This window comes from Carettochelys insculpta, chromosome 10 (assembly GCF_033958435.1).
Source record: "Carettochelys insculpta isolate YL-2023 chromosome 10, ASM3395843v1, whole genome shotgun sequence".
Classification (NCBI taxonomy): Eukaryota; Metazoa; Chordata; order Testudines; family Carettochelyidae; genus Carettochelys; species Carettochelys insculpta.
In genome coordinates this window covers 3,172,347-3,191,805 of record NC_134146.1, presented here as the reverse complement: position 1 = coordinate 3,191,805, position 19,459 = coordinate 3,172,347, and the positions used below count along the sequence as shown (strand labels likewise).

Here is a 19,459-nt window from a genome sequence, read left to right as displayed (position 1 = left end):
TTTGTTTAATCTAGGATTCAGAAGGGTTAAATCTTACACCATACTTTTGGCAATAGTTCAGAACTTTTATTTTGCTCTGTTTCACTGACAACCAAAATGTTATTCACCTACTGCTCTGTTTTTCCTGTTTGCTACTATCCTTTCTTTTCTAGTATTTTTTTTTTAACAACAGTGTGAAAGATTGTGACTGCGTCACAGTAGTTCATAAGCAAAATGTCCCCTTATTAATACACACCCTGGAATACAAAGGCTGTTCAATACCGAGAGTCTGGACTCGGAGGTAAACTCCAAAATTCATTTGCCACATCAAGCACCGTGAACCACTTTATTTTAGGAGCGCTCTCTGCTGCATGGCTTTATTTTAACCCTCTGTAGTCACTTGTTAATCTTCATGTTCCATCAGGTTTTCTGCTTAGCCAAATAGGTGCCATGTTAGGCGCTGAACACTGTGGATTAGTGTTCATTTTTTTTATTAGTTTTCACTTTAGGGAATTTAGTGCTCAGACATTCCAATGTGTGTGGGGCAGGGGTGGGGGGGATTGTAAAAACAATAAAATTGAAACAGTCTCAGTAGCAAGTCCCATTGAGATCAGAGGCGCATCAATTTTCTTTTTTGCAATAAAAATTTGTCGAATACACATATTTGGAAAATTTAAAATTATTCCCAATCATTTTATACTTTCTGCTCCAATTAAGGTTTCTCTCCCAGATACAGCACACTTCTCCAGAATGGTTTGTGCACCAAGCTGCAGAGGTAGCTTACTGGATCACTCACACCAGGATCATTCAATTCATGAGTTAATATATTTACTTTAGCAACTTTTATTACAGCTTTTTCCTCTGGCTGCGTAGATTTCTTGCTAATCAGGCAAGCTTGCAGCTGCGCTTGCAGCTTCTCATCCTCTCCTGTTTTAAAATATCGGGCAGCACCCACTCCTTTGCTCGACTCACTCTGCCTCTTGCCATTCCATGTTCCCTCCAGCCACGGTTGTAGTCATGGGCAGAAAGTATCCCAATCTCTGGTATGGCCATGATCTGAAGAAGTGGGTCTGTCCCACGAAAGCTCATCGCCTAATAAATTATTTTGTTAATCTTTAAAGTGCTACTGGACTGCTTGTTTGTTTTCTGTTCCCCACTGGTCCAAATGAGTTTTTCACTCATGCACAGGGGTTGCCTCCTGTTGCTTAAAAAACCATTTCCACTTTTTCAAGCCATTCATTCCAAGGCAAAGGTTTATTCTTATTCTCACAACATACATTCACTCGTTCTGTCACTTTGAGGGCAGTGCTGCCAGCACCCTGTATTTTAAATTTTCACTCTCCATTTCTTTAGTTTAAAACTTTTTGTATCGATTTCCCCCATTGTTAGCCCAAGGTAGGTTTGAATCCTGTCTGCCAGTTTGGCAGGAGGTTTTCTTGGCAGCCTTGCTACTCCTGTAAGAGTAGCAGATGGCACCAGATAATTCAAAATCCTTTTGAGTTAAACATTTAACCATTTGAGTGACATTATTATCAAAACTTAGAGTTTGCCTGCTTAATGTTCCCAATAAAGTTTATGTTACATTGGTTCCTGGGCAATGTTATTTTCTACAGTCTTTAATAGTTGTGCACATTTATCCAACCATGCCAAAACTCATTATAATTCTGGAGGGAGGGGATTAAGAGCCTCTGCTAAAAAAGTTAGTTCATAAATTTTTAAAACATCAAACCTGTCTGTTAACCCTCTGGCTCGAGGTTCCTGTGACTTATTTATCAAATACTTTGTTACAGTAGTCCCCCTTTTTAACCAATTCTTTAAAGACATCCCCTTTCCCGTGAGCCATACTTTGAATATCTTTTAATAGTCTGTTTATGGGGGAACCTTCAGGAGTAAGTTGGGGTGGGAACTGTGACGAAGCTGACTCGCTCCTTCACCAGGTAGGCTTCCCATTTTAACAGGAATTAATCTAGGTTTTGGCAGAGGTTTTTCCAAAACCTGGCTCTCTACATTAATTGGTGGTTGCGGTGTGGTAGCTCCTGTCCACGTGTCAGCAGAGGAGGGTTTACCTAGGTCATTCGCATTCCAACTGTCCCACGTATCTCCTCGCAGCTTCTCTGGGCTACCTGTTTCCATTGCTGTCCGGTTTCTGCCAGCATTGTAAAAACATCGGCAGTCTGCTTTGCAACAGGGGATGTCGCTTTTTTTTTAACAAGTTCTTAACAGCTGTTTTCAATTAAAGGAGGAAAATGTTATCTCTTTGGAATGTTTGCTGTCCTGCCCACAGGGTTAACGCTTTCCAGTGATATAGTTACCTCCTTTTTCTCTCTGATCTTTCCCTTTACAGGGAAGGCAGGCACAGTGGCATGTTGTTTAACACATTTCACTGCCTGTTTGATCATTGGTAAATTCTGGATTTTTTGCTTTTTGTTACTATTCTTTAGAGCTTTAGTTTCTATCATTGCCTTACATATGCCAGTCCAAGTTTCCCCACTTTCTTTTTTAAATTCATGAGGACTCCCTCTGGTTGGCAAGCCACTGGGTCCAGGTTTCGTTGAACTTTGGGGAGATTTAAAGGGAGGGGGTTATACAGAGGATTCCCTAGCTTTGAGTTTTCTGCCATGTTATATTGCGATTCCTACAGAGGACAGCTGGTTTACTCACCAGGTCAGTGGTCAGAGTCACCAAAGTAGCGAGACACTGTTGCCGGTGTGTTCGGACATCTGTTCTGTCCCTGCTGCATTGATAACCTTTGGCTATATGTGTATTTTCTCTCTCTGAATGCCAGTGCTGGCTCTGATCAATTGGCCTGCACAGCAGACTTCGGAGGGCCTCAATAACCACAAATCAAGCGAGGTACGAAGGAACTGGAACCAGGCTTATTGTCTTTGACAATGGGCTTTAGCACACTGGGTGTCCCCTCCTGGACGCTGGCAGTTTTGCGCTAATATATGCACGTGCCTTGACAATGGACGTGACTTAATTGATGGCAAGGGGGCGAGTCATCCCCTAGGTCGCTCGGCGCGCCTCAGCTGAGCAATGCTTTTATAACCAGGTACAAACAACTTACATATACATTATGTATACCAGGTGCCACCCCTTATTGTAATATGTTGACACCCCTTAATGTATCTAGATACTAGCCATTACCTTGTAGATAGTGGTACCATCAAAGCTACACTATCCATCACGTTTTCATAACAACTTTGTACTGCACCTGCTTCAGGAAGCCCCTGGTACTAAGCTGTTATCTATGGGGAGGGTGCTGATACCATGCAGAATGTCCTGTTATCTTCCTAGAATGTGTTCGTCTGTATTCTAACAAAACAAACCAGCAGTCATGTAGCACTTTAAAGAATAACAAAATAATTTCTTGGGCGATGAGCTTTCGTGGGACAGACCCACTTCTTCAGAGCTATGGAAGTTCCAGTCTAGACCCAGTTATATAGCACAGAGGTCCAAAAAAATTGCAATAAAAACTGACAAATCAAACACATGAACTGAAGGAGAGGGGTGAGGGGAGGAGGGTGATAAGTGTGTTGCCTGAGATAATTATGAACATCAGCAGGAAGGGAAACAGTCCCTGTAATGTGTGAGATAGTTGCTGTGTTTGTTCATACCAAGTGTTAATGTGTCAGATTTGGAAAGGAACCCCAGTTCACAAATCTCCCTATGTGATCTGTTTTTACATTTCTCTGTTATAGGATGCATATTTTCAGGACTTTAACAGAATGGCTCACTCCATTGCCATGCTCATGGACAGGCTTATGTGTACTGAGAATCCTAATGGCTTCTCCATGTCCATTCATTCTTTGGCAAAGTGCTTTGCCAGGTTTGTCCGATGTACATTGTAGAGGGGCATTTCTGGCACATAATGGCATATATAAGATTAAGGTGATTAGGTCCAGTGTTAGTAGTCCCAGAATAAATATATGGACAAGTTGGCAATGGGGTTTGTTGCAAGGAAAAGTTCCAGGATTAGTATTACTGTGGTATAACCAGTGATTGATGGTGAGAATCTTTCTTAGCTTAGGAGGTTGCCTACAGGAGAGGACAGGCTTGACACCTAGGGCCTTCCAGAGTGTAGCATCATGACCTAGAATAGGTTGTAGGTTTTTAATGATGCGTTGCAGGGGTTTGAGTTGGGGGCTCTAGGTAATGACACGTGATGTTCTAGTGTAGACCTTCTTGGGCCTGTCTAGCAGTAGCTGATTTCTGAGTAGTCGTCTGGCCCTGTCAATCAGTTTTTTTTAATTCTTGCATTGGGTAATTAAGTTTTATGAATGCTTGGCAGAGATCTTGAAGGTTTTGGTCAATAGGACCAGAACAGATGTGATTGTATCTAAGGATTTGACTATAAAAGATGGATCGTGTGGTGTGTGCTGGATGGAAGCTGGAGGCATGTGGGTAAGTATAGCAGTCAGTGGGTTTCCAGTAGAAAGAGGTGTCAATGTGGCCATCGGTCATTTTGTACTGTGGTATTCAGGAGATGTATCTCTCATGTGAAATAGTCAAGGCTGAGATTGGTGGTAGGGTGCAGGTTGTTAAAATCTCTGTGGAATTCTTCCAAAGTCTCTTTACTGTGCGTCCAAATGATAAATATGTCGTTGTAGTGTAAGTAAAGGTGGGGTCATAGGGGATGAGAGCTGTGGAATCACTGATCTAAGACAGCCATAAAAATGTTACCTTGCAGTGGGGCTATGCGGGTGCCCATAGCAGTGTGGCTAATCTGGAGGTATAAGTTGTCCCCAAATTCAAAATAATGGTTGGTGAGAACAAAGTTACATAGGTCACCCACCAGATTCGCCATGGTAACATCAGGGATGGTGTTCCTGATTTGCTGGTAGTTCATCTTCAGGTGGAATATTGGTGTAGAGAACCTCTACATCCATGGTGGCAAGGATGGTATTGTCAGGAAGGCTTCCGGTGTTTTGTAATTTCCTTTATTTCCTAGAATGTGTTTGTGTGTCACTGAGCGCTTAGTTTTTTGGGGTAAATGTTCTGATCGGACCCGTCTCTGCCAAATTCCTGTGAGCAGCGCCTGTCTAACCCATAGCTTGGCTTTTAGCTTTGCTCTTTGGTAATATAGTTAACCCTATGTTGTTCAGGCTTGAGGTCCTTTAGCTAGGCTTAGACCATTATTTTAGGCCTTCAGGCTGCATCTACGCTAGGAGATTATTTGAATTTATTAATATCGATTTTGTAATTCTGGAATTTATAATTCTGATTATCCTCACCTCCCCACCTGCTCCTGACAATGTCGACTCATTGCTGCCACACTCAATTGACAATCATCGACAGTTGCAGTAGTGCATTGTGGGAAACTATCCCACAGTTCCCTCATCCCCATAGCATTGTGGGTAACGGTTGCTGGTCTTTGACATCATCTTCCCGCATTGTATTTTCCTCATTCCCCTCCCATGTTACGCAAACGCCCATTTTCCCTGTTGGAAGGAGGGAGAAGTAGGCATCCACAGAGATGGCAAAAAAGTTTACAGAAAAGTCTTTCTTCAGTAGCTGAATTCTCAACTGGCCATCCACTGAGTGTCCCCTCTCCTGTGATTGCCTCCAATCCCTGAAAAGAACACAGGGACCCGGACCGTATTCTCAAAGTTAGGAGAAAGAGGACAGAAAAGTTTAAGGCAGATGGTGTGGGGGTCATCCCCCAAGCTCTGGGGAGTGTAGATCAGAACATGGGAAGTATAGAGTTCAGGGGGTGGGGGGGATGGTCAGAATCACATGTTGAGGGAGCTGGGACCCTGCGGGTTTGTTGTTGTTGGTTTTTTTTTTTCCATCTGCCCTCTGGTGGCAGTTTGCATTACTGCGCCTTACCAGAGCCTCTGGAGCCGCTCATGCTGGTTTCTCGCACTCTAACGTGTGTTAGTTTTTTAAGTGCATTAATTCTGCAGTGTGTTAATTGTAGCCATTACTGTGCATTAACTGACAGCCCGACAAACAATCGTTCTGTTGATGAATGATGGCGGCGTGCCTTCAGTAACCTTTTTTGTTGATGTTGGTCTAAAGGGATAGGTTATTGGCCAAGCAATTACTATTGGGCTTAATGTCCCCACTCTAGGATACACACAGCGTAAATCTAACTGGTATAAGCAAAGACGTAGGCAGGTAGCAAAAGGTGATGGCGGAGAATATATAGATGTGGGGCAGACCCCAGAAATACACCACGATGCAGAGAACCATCTTTATAACACTGTTCTACCACAGGCAGCAGTGGAGAAGAATGTGGCAAGTGTCCTTACCAGTGCGTGATCGTCAGGGCTTGGCTGTGTGCATACAATGGAACAGTGACAGGAGTGGGCCTGTTTTACATAGCCTGGAAAGGGAAGAGGCAGAGAGAGCAGGGCTGCGATACCCAGAGTGGCCACTAAGAGACCAGCAAGTCTTGTGTGACTGGGTAAATAGCTCCCCTGCCCCAAACCCAGGGCCTGCCTCCCCTAGGGAGAGCCTGCAGGTTGTGGGGGCAGTGCTGGAGGAGCGGGAAGTCCCCAGGGCTTTGCTCCACCGGACAGCTTGCAGGCTGGGGGTCGGGGTGGGCTCTTGAAAGCAGAGGGTGGAGGAAGGCAACCCCATAGGCTGTCTGGGGGCATCTGGAAGGTGGGGACAGCCCCTGGATCCTGCTCCCCTCCCCAGGCTGCAAGCTGCAGGTGGGATCCATTGGAGTGGAGGACAGCCGCCACAGCCTGGTCCCCCGAGACAGCCTGCAGGTCACATGGGGGAGCAAATGGAGGGGAGGAGAGCTGGGTGGGGCAGCCCCCAGAGTCTGGCCTCTCCCCAGATAGCCTGCAGGTCACAGAGAGGCCATTGGAGGACAGAACTGTCCCTGGAGCCTGGCTCTCCCGCTGCCAGCCTGCAGGCTAAGGGGCAGGGGCCACTGGTGGCTTGGAGCAGCCCCAGAGCCTCACCCCAACCTCAACAGCCTGTATGCTACATGCCGGAAGGGCAGCCCTCGGATTCTGGCCTCCCTCAGGCAGCCTGCAGACCATGGGGTGGAGAAGGCAACTGGAGGCCAGGGGCAGCCCCTAGAGCCTGGCCCTCCCCCACGCCACCCTCCCAAACAGTCTGCAGGAGGGAGGAGGCTGCTGGAAGCCAAGGGCAGCTCTGAGAGTCTCCCCGCACCAGAGCAACTGCACCGTAGGGGAGCAGCTGGAGGCTGGGGCCAACAGGTGGAGCCTTAGCCTCCACCAGACAAGCATGCTGCCCCAAATCCCTGCTCCCAGGAGGTGTTTCCATCCAGGGAGCACAGCCCCGTTTATCAATGAAAGGGAGATATGCACTTTGTTAGCTCTCCCCAGGTAGTAACTACTTATACTGGGCTTGATTATGAACAGAAGAGTTTTAATGAGCAAACCCAGTGGGATTTAAGTGGTTATAAGTGAAAAAGGCAGATCAAAGTGAGTTATGAAATTAAAGTAAAAGGCATAGGGCATGTGTAGCCATGGCCTCTCCCTTCCAGAAGTGGCATGTTAATGGGGCACTTTGGAACAGGTTAATGAGGTGCTGACATGCATATTCAGTGCCTCATTAGCACAATGGCAGCCAGTCATGCTTTGGAACTGCTGCTTTTGAAATGCGGACTGCCTGCATAGATGTGGGTGCTTCAAAATAAACCCCACACTTTTGAAATTCCCTTATTCCCAAAACAAATTGGGAATAAGGGACTGTTGAAGCATGGGGGTTATTTTAAAGCGCCCGCATCTATACAGGCAGTCTGCATTTTGAAAGCAACACTTTTGAAGCACAACTGGCTGTCATTATGCTAATTAGACACTGAATATGCATGTCAGTGCCTCATTAACCCGTTCTGAAGTTCCTCATTAACATGCCAAAAGGGAGGGGCATGTGTAGACACAGCTATAGTGTGGCACGTTCAGAGCAGAGGGCTCCAGCAGAGCATGAAAAGGCAGTCCATAAGGGAAAAAGACCTGCTAAATGCAAGCAGAGGGCAGCAGGGCAATTGTAAGCAGCTGGGAGGGAGCTGGTTCAGGCTAATTGGGGCCAGCTGACTCCACGGCTGGCTCGATGAAGGCCTTTTAAGAACACTCCACAGTTGGAAGGTGGAGGAGGGAGTGGGTGGACTGGGAGATGGGAGGGGAAGAACGTTAGAAGAGACAGAGCAAGTAGAGCAGAAAGCAGAAGCCTGAGAAGGAGTCAGACCAACTCCAGCTCAGAGACCACAGGGGAGGGAGTCCCAGGAGGAGTGGCTTGGCTCCCTACCATGGGGGCAGCTTGCAAGACCACAGCCCCTGGGGGAAAGGAGCCAGAGACTGATGAAACAGTGGCCTGGGGAACAGGGGCCTTTGCCGCACTAGCTAGTTTTATTCCACTAAGCACCTAGTTCCATGTGAGTTCTTACCCTAACCAGCTGGTCTTATAGGCTGTGTCTACACGTGCCCCAAACTTCGAAATGCATATTCAGCGCTTCATTAGCATGCGGGCGGCAGCCGCGCTTCGAAATTGGCGCTCCTTGCCGCCACGTGGCGCGTCCAGACGGGACTCCTTTTCGAAAGGATGCTGCCTACTTCGAAGTCTCCTTATTCCCATGAGCGTCATGGGTGCTGCCAGGCCAGCCCACATAAATGTCCTGGAAACATCCCCGGCTGTCCATCAGGCCTGGAGGATGACAGAATGGTAGCCCTTGCGATTCAGGTATCGTCCTCCACTGTGATGCGGGGCGCGGATGGGGATGTGAGTCCCATCCAGAGCCCCGAAGCAGTTGGGGAAGCCCAGGGTGGCAAAGGCCGCGATGGTGGCATCTGGGTCCCCCAGCCTCACGAGCCTATGCAGGAGCATGGCGTTGATGGCACGCACAACCTGCAGAGAAAGCACATGGGACAGCACCAATGAGGGGTGAGCAGGGTGTGCGTGGCCCTGCCCTCCCCTCCTCTGCCCGGGCCCCCCTCCCCTGCCCTGCCCTCCCCCCGTGGGTTCTCTTACCTCCATGAGGACAGCCCCGACAGTGGCCTTGCTGACACCAAACTGCTGCCCCACGGATCGGTAGCTGTCTGGAGTGGCCAGCTTCCAGACAGCGATGCCGACCCGTTTCTCCACAGGGAGGGCATGCCGCATGGCGGTGTCCTGGTGCCTGAGTGCGGGGGTGAGCCACTGGCACAGCTCCATAAATGTCTGCTGGCTCATCCTGAAGTTCCTGAGCCAGCGGTCGTCGTCCCACTCCTCAAGCACCAGCTGCTCCCACCAGTCGGTGCTGGTGGGGTAGCTCCACAGCCGCCGGCGTGTGAGGTGGGGGTGGGGGCGGGGTGCTGCAGGGTTGGGGGTTGAGCCCTGCTGCCCTGGGGGCAGCTCCTCCTCCGGTGTAGCAAGGAGGTGCTCAGCTGCCTCCCGCATGGCATGGATCAGGGCGAGCCCTGCTCCTGCCGGGAGGGCTGGGTGGACCTCTGGTGGCTGCTGCTGCTGCTGCTGCTGGGGGTCCATGCCTGCGTCGCCCAGGGTCTGTGTGCCTATGGCTCCTCAGACCGCGTGCTGTGCAGGCTGAGTGTGTCTGGGAGCGGCCCTTTAAGGGAGCGGCTAGCTGTTGCCCCGGAAGCGCTAGTCCGCCCTGTGACCCTGTCTGCAGCTGTGCCTGGCATCCCTATTTCGATGTGTGCTACTTTGGCATGTAGACGTTCCCTTGCAGAGCCTATTTCGATGTTGTGCTGCGCAACGTCGAAGTTGAACATCGACGTTGCCAGCCCTGGAGGACGTGTAGACGTTATTCATCGAAATAGCCTATTTCGATAATGCTGCATCGAAATAAGCTATTTCGATGTAGGCTTCACGTGTAGACATAGCCTAGAAGGACAATCCAGGGAACTATAGGCCGGCCAGCCTTACCTCAGTCCCTGGGAAAATCCTGGAGGGGATCCTCAAGGAATCCATTTTGGAGCACTTGGAAGAGGCGAAAGTGACCAAGAGCAGTCAACGTGGGTTCACCAAGGGCAAGTCCTGCCTGCCCAATCTGATTAGCTTCTGTGACGAGATAACAGGCTTTGTGGACACGGGGAAGTCAGTGGACGTGTCATGATTTTTCCGGGGACTGAGGTAAGGCTGACTGGTCTATTGTTCCCAGGATTGTCCTTCTTTCCTTTTTTAAAGTTGGCTACTACATTCGCCTTTTTCCAATCATCCGGGACCTCTCCCGATCTCTGCGAGTTTTCAGAGATAATAGCCAAAGGTTCTGCAATGACATCTGCCAATTCCCTCAGTCCCCTTGGATGCATTAAGTCCGGACCCATGGATTTGTAAACGAGAAAGAAAATAAAGAAACATCATAAACCCCTGGAGACAGGCAGGTTTGGATTAGCACATGCTGAATGTCATTATATTTATTATGATTATTACTGATCATCAATATTACACTTGCAAGGAGAGGCTACGGCCATCTCTGGGCTTCATTGAACATTGTACATGAACGCAGCAAATCAGAAGGCAAAATTTCCAAATTCAGCTAAGGGGCCAGATTTTTAAAAGTATTTAGGAAACTAAAGATAAAAGCAGGTGTCTAATGGGATTTTTCAGAACCACTAATCTGCATCCGTAGGCACCAAACACCTTGGAATATCTGACCCCCTGGGTCCCTAAGTCACCCTGACTTTCAGTGGAGCTTTGTCTCCCAAAGCGAAAGTGATGTTTGGAAAGGGGACTCAGGCTCCTATATCACTTAGGTGCTTTGGAAAATTTTCCGTGGCACTGATCATGTCATCACCAAAGGTATTTGCCCCCCTTCACCTTCCTATACATTTAATTAAGTCCTGGGAAAATTTTGAGAGGAGAGGTGGTTTCTGAGAGCTTCTCTCCTGCAAAGCGGTCAGCAGACAGAAAATGGCCGAGAGTCACCGGCTACATCTACACTGTGAGAGAAATTCGAATTTAAGTCAGTTAGCTTGATATTACAATGTCACAGTCTTCACTGTAAACACCCTTAGCTCGATTTAGGGAGCACTAGTAGCAACATCATAACATCGTGGCAAGCGGCTGGGAGTAGTGTCGAGTCTGAATTTAAAAGTTCCAATGAAAGCTAGTGTGGGAGCTTTGAATCAAATTCATTAGCCTCCAGAGGCGTCCTGTATATATCCTGCAATGCCCCACAGTGCTGAGCTCTGGTCGCTTCATCTCCTCTGCTCTCCAGGTGTGCAGGAATTTGGTAACAGGAAGTCCATGAATTTGAATTCGGCACCAGAAGCCCGTGGCTGTGGGCTCATCTTTGTATTTGAGGCTGAGAAACTTGATTTCTTTCTTTGCTATCACTGCTGTGAGCGCATCTACCTATTACAAACAGCCCCAACATGGAGTTCATGTCTCTGTCTCTACCTCTGCTAGCTGAGCACTTGGAGGATTTTTTTCTGCACTGTTACCAGCCCCTGCCCTGCATCACTATCTGGCAGCAAGGCTGTTGAGAGAGGGTTTGGGGGGGTTGTGCTGGTATGAGAGGCCAATAAACTTCTTTTCTGTGGGTTGCATTTGTGCGGCCCCCCACTTCCGTTTCCCCCATAGGTGCCATGCAGTCGGGGTCTTTCCCATGCTCACCACATCATGTGGCTTACCCCCATCCAATAAAAGGATGTGCCTGCTGTTCAGTGCAGACCATGCTGCCAAGCAGCACCATGTCCTGGCCTGTGTGCAGTGAGGGCTCCAAGGGTGGGAAGGATTTTCAGGTCTCTCCTGGCAGCTAAGACTTGTGGGGGCTCGTACATGCCTGGGGGCACCATCTTAACTGGCCCTCAAGCCATGGACCCCACAACTCCTGGTCAAAAACTTTTCTGAGAACATAGGAACTGGTTCTTCATCCTCCGATCCACCCAACCTCCCATGGGATGAGGGGGCCAGCGCCCTAATGATCAAACGTGGCTGGCCTCCCCACCTGAGTGAAATTTGGCGAGCCCCAGCCCTCACGCTGGACAACTCTGTGCAGTGTAGCGGGAAGCCCAAAATCTTTTTTCCTAACCTTTTTCTATCCTCTTCCTTCAAGCTTTGGCCCCCTTAACACAGCGAAGAATGGGTGGAGGGCCACTTGAGAAGACTCAGACTACTGGGTTATCCCAGGGCACAGAAGCTATGTAATAGACTGGGAAGCCAAAAACCCTGCCTCAGAAAACCTCTTTTTTTTTTTTTTTCCTAAAACCATTACTATCCGACTCTTTCTTCAAGCTTTGCATTGTTCCTGTATTATTTTCAGGGATCATATGTAATCAAGGGAGAGGGGACAGTGGCTGGAGGGCCAGTTGAGAAGACTCAGACATCTGCTGCTTTCTGCAAAATCTTTGCTAATTCAATTACATCTACAGTTACAAAAAGCAATTCAGTTATAGCAGCAAGCGATTTCAGTTAATTTGAGGATCTTTGTTGATGCCCTACTTTTCCTTCCTTCCTCCTGGAGAAATGGCCATTTGCTTTCCACGAGAGGCAACTGAGGGCAATGCCATGTGGGAAGATGACGTCACAAACCCACAGCCACTTGCAGGATATTTTTTTCCCACGCTGCACCAGCGAAAATATCCAGAATGCTACGGGGATGAGGAAAGTGTAGGACATGTTCCCACCATGCACTGCTGCAACAGTTGATGTTTGGTGATTAAGGCTACGTCTACACGTGAAGCCTACTTCGAAGTCGCCTATTTCGATGTGGAGACATCGAAACAGGCTATTTCGATGAATAACGTCTACGCATCCTCCAGGGCTGGCAACGTCGATGTTCAACATCGACGTTACGCAGCACCACATCGAAATAGGCGCAGCGAGGGAACGTCTACAAGCCAAAGTAGCACGCATCGAAATAGGGGTGCCAGGCACAGCTGCAGACAGAGTCACAGGGCGGACTCAACAGCCTGCCGCTCCCTTAAAGGGCCCCTCCCAGACACAGTTGCACTAAACAGCAAAGATACACAGAGCCGACAACGAGTTGCAGACCCTGTGCATGCAGCATGAATCCCCCGCTGCAGCAGCAGCAGCCAGAAGCCCTGGGCTAAGGGCTGCTGCACACGGTAACCATAGAGCCCCGCACGGGCTGGAGAGAGAGCGTCTCTCAACCCCTCAGCTGATGGCCGCCATGGAGGACCCCACAATTTCGATGTTGCGGGATGCGCAACGACTACAAGGTCCCTACTTCGACGTCGAACGTTGAAGTAGGGCGCTATTCCCATCCCCTCATGGGGTTAGCGGCTTCGACGTCTCGCCGCCTAACATCGATGTTAACATCGAAATAGCGCCCAACACGTGTAGCCGTGACGGGTGCTATTTCGAAGTTAGTGCTGCTACTTCGAAGTAGCGTGCACTTGTAGACACGGCTTCAGTGTGGCATCAATAAGTCGACTTTGGGGGCAGCCTGTGGTGAAGTGAGGATAGTCAAATTCGAATTTATAAAACCCAGCATTACAAAACTGAGTTCAATAAATTCAAATTTATCTCATAGTGTAGATGTAGCCATTGACTAAGAGGAGGTACCTGTTGTGTACAGGATATTTAGTAACAGAACTTTCAGGTCTGGAAGAGTCAACTCGTTTTGCTAGAGTCAGTCTTACTTTGTTGCATTTGACCACTGCCTTCTGTGCCTTGAATAAGGACCTTGTAAGTGGTGGGGCAGTATGCTTTGTACAGGTTTTCCACTAAGGTGTTACTTCCTGCAACCACAGTTTTGCGTTGCTGGTTCATGTAGTTCCACAGGTGCAAAGCATAGGAGTTGTTGAAAACAGGGATTGTCTTCCACACTTCGTAGTACTGCTTCCATGCTGGGTAGGGAATAGGGTAGAACTGATGGGGATGTAAGAAGGAAACGTTGTGACAGCGTTGATCCTCCACACCCTGGAAATTGGTCAGGTTGCACAACAGTTTGAGTCTCCTTGTCATTAGGCTGGGGCCTTGATATCCCCAAATGGCTCCTCTGTAGTGTCGAACAAAATCCTCCATGCAACCCCAAATGAACCAGTGATGCCGAGGAAAGCCAAAAACCCCATTGCTTGAGACCTGGGATGCCTCTGCTGCCAGGAAGTTTGCCACTGGGATAGGCCTCATGGAGATGACATCAGTGTCTAAATAGATCCCCCCGTATTTCCAGATGAGTGCAAGTCGGCAGGCGTCAGAGCTGACATGAGTCCAGTACCTTTCCTGCTTTGGATCTACCTGCAGAGTTGAAAAAGATCACAGAGATAGAGTTGACTCCTCTTCTAAACTTCTCAACTCTTGCTCCTATTAGCTATGTAGTGTACAAAACTCTCAGCAGTCTATTCTCACTTTAATGCCATTAAAATTAATGGCTGTTTGTCTTTTCCATCTATGACCCTTTGCTGGAAGAAGGTAAAGGTAAATGTAAACTTTGTTCTATGTGATCGTAGAGCAGTAACAGAGAGAAAGCCGTGCTAGTCTATGTACTATCAAAACAAAAAAGCAGTCAAGTAGCACTTTAAAGACTAACAAAATAATTTATTAAGTGAGCCCTCGAAGGCTTGCCTAATAAATTATTTTGTTAGTCTTTAAAGTGCTACTTTACTGCTTTTTTGTTATGATCGTAGAAGTGTGTCTGAGGCACAGGAAACGCAAAGGAGACATCAAATATTTGGGAAAGAATGAGACTGTAAACCATAAGATGACAGGAACAGCCATACTGGGTCAGATCAAAGGGCCATCTAGCCCAGTTGTCTCTCTTCTGACCGTGGTCAATGTCAGCTAGCTCAGAGGGAATGAACAGAACAGGTGATCGACACGTGACCAGTCCTGGTCGCTCATTCCCAGCTTCTGGCAAAGAGAAGCTAGAGACTCCATCCTCCAATCCTGACTAGTAGCCATTAAGGGACTGAGCCTCCATGAATTTATCTTGTTCTGTTTTGAAACCTGTTTTAGTCCTGGACCTCCTAAGATCCAATGACAAAGATTTCTACAGGTTTACTGTATGTCGTGTGAAGAAATTTTTCCTTTGCTTTGCTTTGTTTTAAACGCGCTGCTTATTAATTGCCTTTGGTGACTCCCTAATTCCTTTGTTATGAGCGGTAAATAGCAATTACAGCAATTCCTTATTTTCACCAGTCCTCATGCTAGACCGAAATTATAGTCTCCCACTGAGTTGTTTTTTATTCAAGCTGAAAAAAGCTGATTCTTCTTAATCTCTCCTCTTACTGGAGAGGTTCCATACCCCTCCTTGTTTTTGTCATCCTGCTCTGAACCTTTTCCTACGTATTTTTCTGAGGTGGGACGACCATGAAGGCACCCAGTATTCAAGGTGGGAGAGTGCCCTCCCCTTATATAAAGGCAATATCATTTTTTCTGCATTAATATTGATTCCTTTCTTAACAATTCCCAAAATTCCATTTGGTCCATTAACTACCACTGCAAATTGAGCAGATGACATCCGAGAACTATCCACAATGACCCCAAGATCTCTTTCTTGAGTGGCAACAGCTAATTTACACTCTATCAACGTAACTGTATAGCTGAGATTACATTTTCCAATATGTATGACTTTGCCCTCATCAACACCGAGTTTTGTCTGTCATTTCATTGCCCACTCACCCAGTTTCCAGAGATCTTTTTTGGAGCTCTTCATGGTTTACCTGGCAGTTAACTATCATGAGCGGTGTGCAACATTTGCTGAGCTTACCCCTTTTTCAGGATGATTTATTAATATGTTGGCTAGGACTTTTGGAGGACCTCACTATTTATCCCTCTCCATTCTGAAGGCTGACCATTTTGTGACAAAGTCCTGCACTTTGGGATAGTTAAGGAAATGCCCCAGAGGCTTACTGTGCCCTGTTTTGCTCTGCCTCCAGGGCGGGGTAGAGCCTAATGAGCCGTACTCATCATAGGCACAATCAAAAATTGGGGAAGTCCCCCCATTAATGTGGAAGGAACCCTGGCTCCTCCCGAGCTATCCTGGGGGGAATCTGGGGGGAACCCCGCCCCCCCCACCTCGATCCAGGTCCCAGCCCATGGATCCTGGGCAGCTGCTGCTGGAGGGGCTGTCTCCCTCAGCCAAAAGAGCAACAGCTTCCTCCCTGGGCTACTTCCCCAGATTCTTTGTCCCATATCTTTTTCCTGTAGCTCCCACTTGCCTTCCGTCCTGCAGGCCTCCCCTGCACAGACTGTTCCTCCTTCCCGGTCCGCCCCTCCTCCCTCCTTACCTGACAGGAGCCTTTTGCACAAGCTCCACAGGCCTAGACTGGCGGCAGGTGCTTAATTAGCCCCAGGTGTTGGTTTTAGCTGGTGCTGCAGGCTGATCCTTGCTGGGCCTTAATCCCCGGGGGACATAAAAACACACACCAAACTGCCCATGTATGTGCCCTCCACCAGGCTACTATAACCTGCTGTGGACTGTGGTCTGTCACAATTTATACCTACCCTTTGTTTACTGTCTTTTCATTAGTTATGAACCTATGAGAGGAACTTCCCTTTTAACCCATGACAATTTACGTTGCTTAAGAGCCTTGGCTGATGGAAGTTGTCAAAGGCTTCTGAAAATCTCAATATGCTGCGTCTCTTGGGGTCCCCCTTGTCCACATGCTTGTTGATCCCTTCAAGAATTGTAATGGACGGGCGAGGCATGATTTCCCTTTTCAAAAGCTCATGTTCCTCTACACGTCCGGCAACATTATTCTTTATTGTAATTTCACCCAGTTGCCTGGTACAGAAGGCAAGTTTACCAGCCTGTAATTGCCAGGATCACCGCTGGAGCCCTTTTTAGAAATTGGTGCCAGATTAACTGTTGTCCAGTCACTTAGTGCAGAAGCTGATTAAAATGATAAGTTACAGTCCACAGTTAGCAGCTTGCAAGTTCACATTTGGGTTCTTTTAGAACTTGGGTAAATACTTCCTGGCATTTGTGACTTATTACAGTGTAATTTATCCATTTACTCTAAAACCTCCTCTAATGATGCCTGAGTTTGGCACTGTTCCTCAGGGTTGTAACCTCTAAAGAATGGATCAAGTTTGGGATCCTCCCTCATGTCCTCAGTCCTGAAGATTGATACAAAGAATACCCACAATTGTTTAATCATCAGTGGGTGTTCTTTTTGTATCTCAACCTTCAAGTGGCCTCACAGGTTTAGTGAGATTTTGGATTATGCACCTTTTTTTTTTTTGCTATACTTTGACTCTTCAGGTAGCTGTTCTACAGATTCCTTTTTGGCTTTCCTCACGATATCTTTGCCCTTCACTTACCAGAGTTTGAACTCCTTTCTATTTTCCTCCCTAGGATTTAACTTGCACTTTTTGCTGCTTGTTGCTTCTTCTACCTTGTTGTTTATAGCCACGGTGACACTTTTTTGGGTGTGTTATGCTTTTAAATTTTAAATTAAAATCTGGTCTGGCTATGGTCTTAAGAAGTGGGTCTGTCCCAGGAAAGCTCGCCTAATAAACTATTTTGCTTGTCTTTAAAGTGCTACTTGACTGTTTTTGTTTTGATAGTGTATAGAGTAGCACGGCTTCCTCTCTGTTACTTTTAAATTTGGGATGTATATATATAAGAATAGCCTCGATTATGATGTCTTTCAAAAGATTCAATGTAGCTTACAGAGCTTTCACTTTTGGTACTTTGGCAGTTAATATTCTGTTTAATTAACTTGCTCAGCTTAGCGTAGATCCCCTTCATTACCATTAACTGTTATTTCCACAAAAAGAGGAAAAAAAACCTCTGTCTCCATTTACACACTGATTGTCTGATCCAAATTCCCTGGGAATGAATCAAGAGGATATCGCTGCTTACTAGGGGCTTTGGAACGGCACCTCCTGGCAATCGCTATAGAGGATAAAAAGGGTGAGCGAAATTCAGACCTTGGGTTATACAGGTGCAGGGAAGGCCGATATACCAGTAGCAGTTTGCTGCCTGTTTATTCTACAGACCCTCAACTTTTATTTAAAAAGAAATAAAGAAGCGCTTGGCTGTTAGAGCTGCCAATAGACCCATGAAATCAAAGAAACAAGTGCAGGGTGATGCATTGAGATACGCTTGTGTTCTCAGACAGGCCAAAAGAAGAACTCAGAGTGGTGTGAACTCCATGGGCAGCATTTCTGAGAGGTCTGGGTGGGGACTGGAAGAGAACCACTGACTTTCTCAACCACCACCACCCTCAAACTGACCTCTGAATTCCCCTCTTACCTCGAAATCTTTTAACCAGACCGGTTCGTAACCGTCAGGAACCTTTCACAAGCACTGAAATCATGGCTCCAAAACAGAAAATGCTCCCATTACATTCAAGTGGACAGAAATACTTGAAACGCAATATTTTAATCAATAATTGCCTTTTTTGAAAAGAAATGGCAACTAACCATTTTGATAAAAGGTGGTTATCAAAATTTATATTGAAATGGTTCATTTGCCATAAATCCTGCCATCAGGAGATGAAAACCATCCACAACAATTTCTAGTATTTTCTCTTTTGTTTAAAAAAAAAAAGGGGTGCTGGCATTCAACGGCTCCCCTGCCCTGCCCCCAGCCAGGCTCACAACTGGGGCTGCTGACCTGCCTGTACTCGGTCCCAGCACAAAAAAAGCACGGACAGTTTCAGTTATAATTACAACTAACGCACGGCAAAGCATCGTGATAAAGGGGTCCACACTGGGCTCAACAGAAGAACAACAGATTCAAAACTTGAAAAAATCTGCCGAAACTTTCATTTTTCACCCCCTCTACTTTGAATCTCGTTAAAAGTTTCCCCTTAATATTTCCTCTCACCTTACGATACCATGGGAGCAGGGGTGTCTCCTGGAACAAACTGTCCATCTGGAAAGGACGAATGTGGACATTCTCCATGGCAGATAAGAGGGAGAAGGCAGGGTAAGAGGAATTTGAATCCAGCAGTGTGTTATTTTTCAGGCCCTTCATGAAGAAAAGAACAGGTCTGTCCCGGTAGGTCCTGGAAGCAGATTCCACAGCGCACGAAACCAAATGAGGAGGCTCCAGGCGGTCTGTGGTCTCCAGAAAGATAATGCTTTTGCTCTGCTTTATAACATCCTCTTGAATCAGGGGTGTCTCAGGACTAAGCGTGGTTGAGAAGATCCAGCCGGATGGCAGGGAGACTTTGTAGACAACAGCCAGGGCAAAGACGAAAAAGAGCCAGAGCCCGATTTTGATCCCGTTCAGCATCCTTTCTTCTCCTTGAACAGATGAATCTTAATTAAGAGAAACAAACAAAGTCAGAGTCGGTTCATTGTTGCTGGGGCATAAATGTGAGAGGACAGGATTTCCAATGTTATCATCACTCTGGATTATTACTTATGAGATTGACAGCCCTAGCTCAAAACGCACAGGAGAAACTGCCTGGGCTGTACTGAGTGTCATGCTGTGTGCAAGCAAGAGACCCTAGTGAGCTAAGGTGGTGTGTGTTTGCAAAAGACCCAGTGAAAGGCCCCGATAACAGACCAACCTGCTGTCTGGTCTTGGGAGTGCCGGATGATGGAGCAGAATAATAAGTCACCTCTCAGTGTAGATGTCCTTTTGGACACTGCTGACTGCAAGGTGTTAACAGAACTGCAGCTTCTGTCTGCCATG

General features: G+C 47.2%; 1 protein-coding gene and 1 long non-coding RNA gene across 3 annotated transcripts in view; one reads left to right on the top strand and one right to left on the bottom strand.

The window, feature by feature from the left end:
* LOC142018446 (uncharacterized) overlaps positions 1 to 19,459 on the top strand; it is a 28,498-nt gene that overhangs the window by 5,571 nt on the left and 3,468 nt on the right. The gene's annotated exons all lie outside the window — the stretch shown is intronic.
* LOC142018617 (alpha-1,4-N-acetylglucosaminyltransferase-like) lies at positions 13,477 to 19,072 on the bottom strand. Its single transcript, XM_075004579.1, has 2 exons — positions 18,644 to 19,072; positions 13,477 to 14,103 (listed from the first exon to the last, which is right to left on the bottom strand). Exons 1-2 carry the CDS (start codon positions 19,052 to 19,054, stop codon positions 13,477 to 13,479), a joined length of 1,038 nt encoding a protein of 345 aa, XP_074860680.1. The 5' UTR covers positions 19,055 to 19,072.

What these genes read in the sequence shown, in the direction of transcription:
- LOC142018617 (XM_075004579.1), bottom strand. Translation starts at nt 19,054, where the DNA reads ATGCTGAACGGGATCAAAATCGGGCTCTGGCTCTTTTTCGTCTTTGCC. An exon ending in TGCTCCCATGGTATCGTAAG is followed by an intron (nt 14,104 to 18,643) that starts GTGAGAGGAAAT and finishes TCAACTCTGCAG; the next exon opens with GTAGATCCAAAGCAGGAAAG.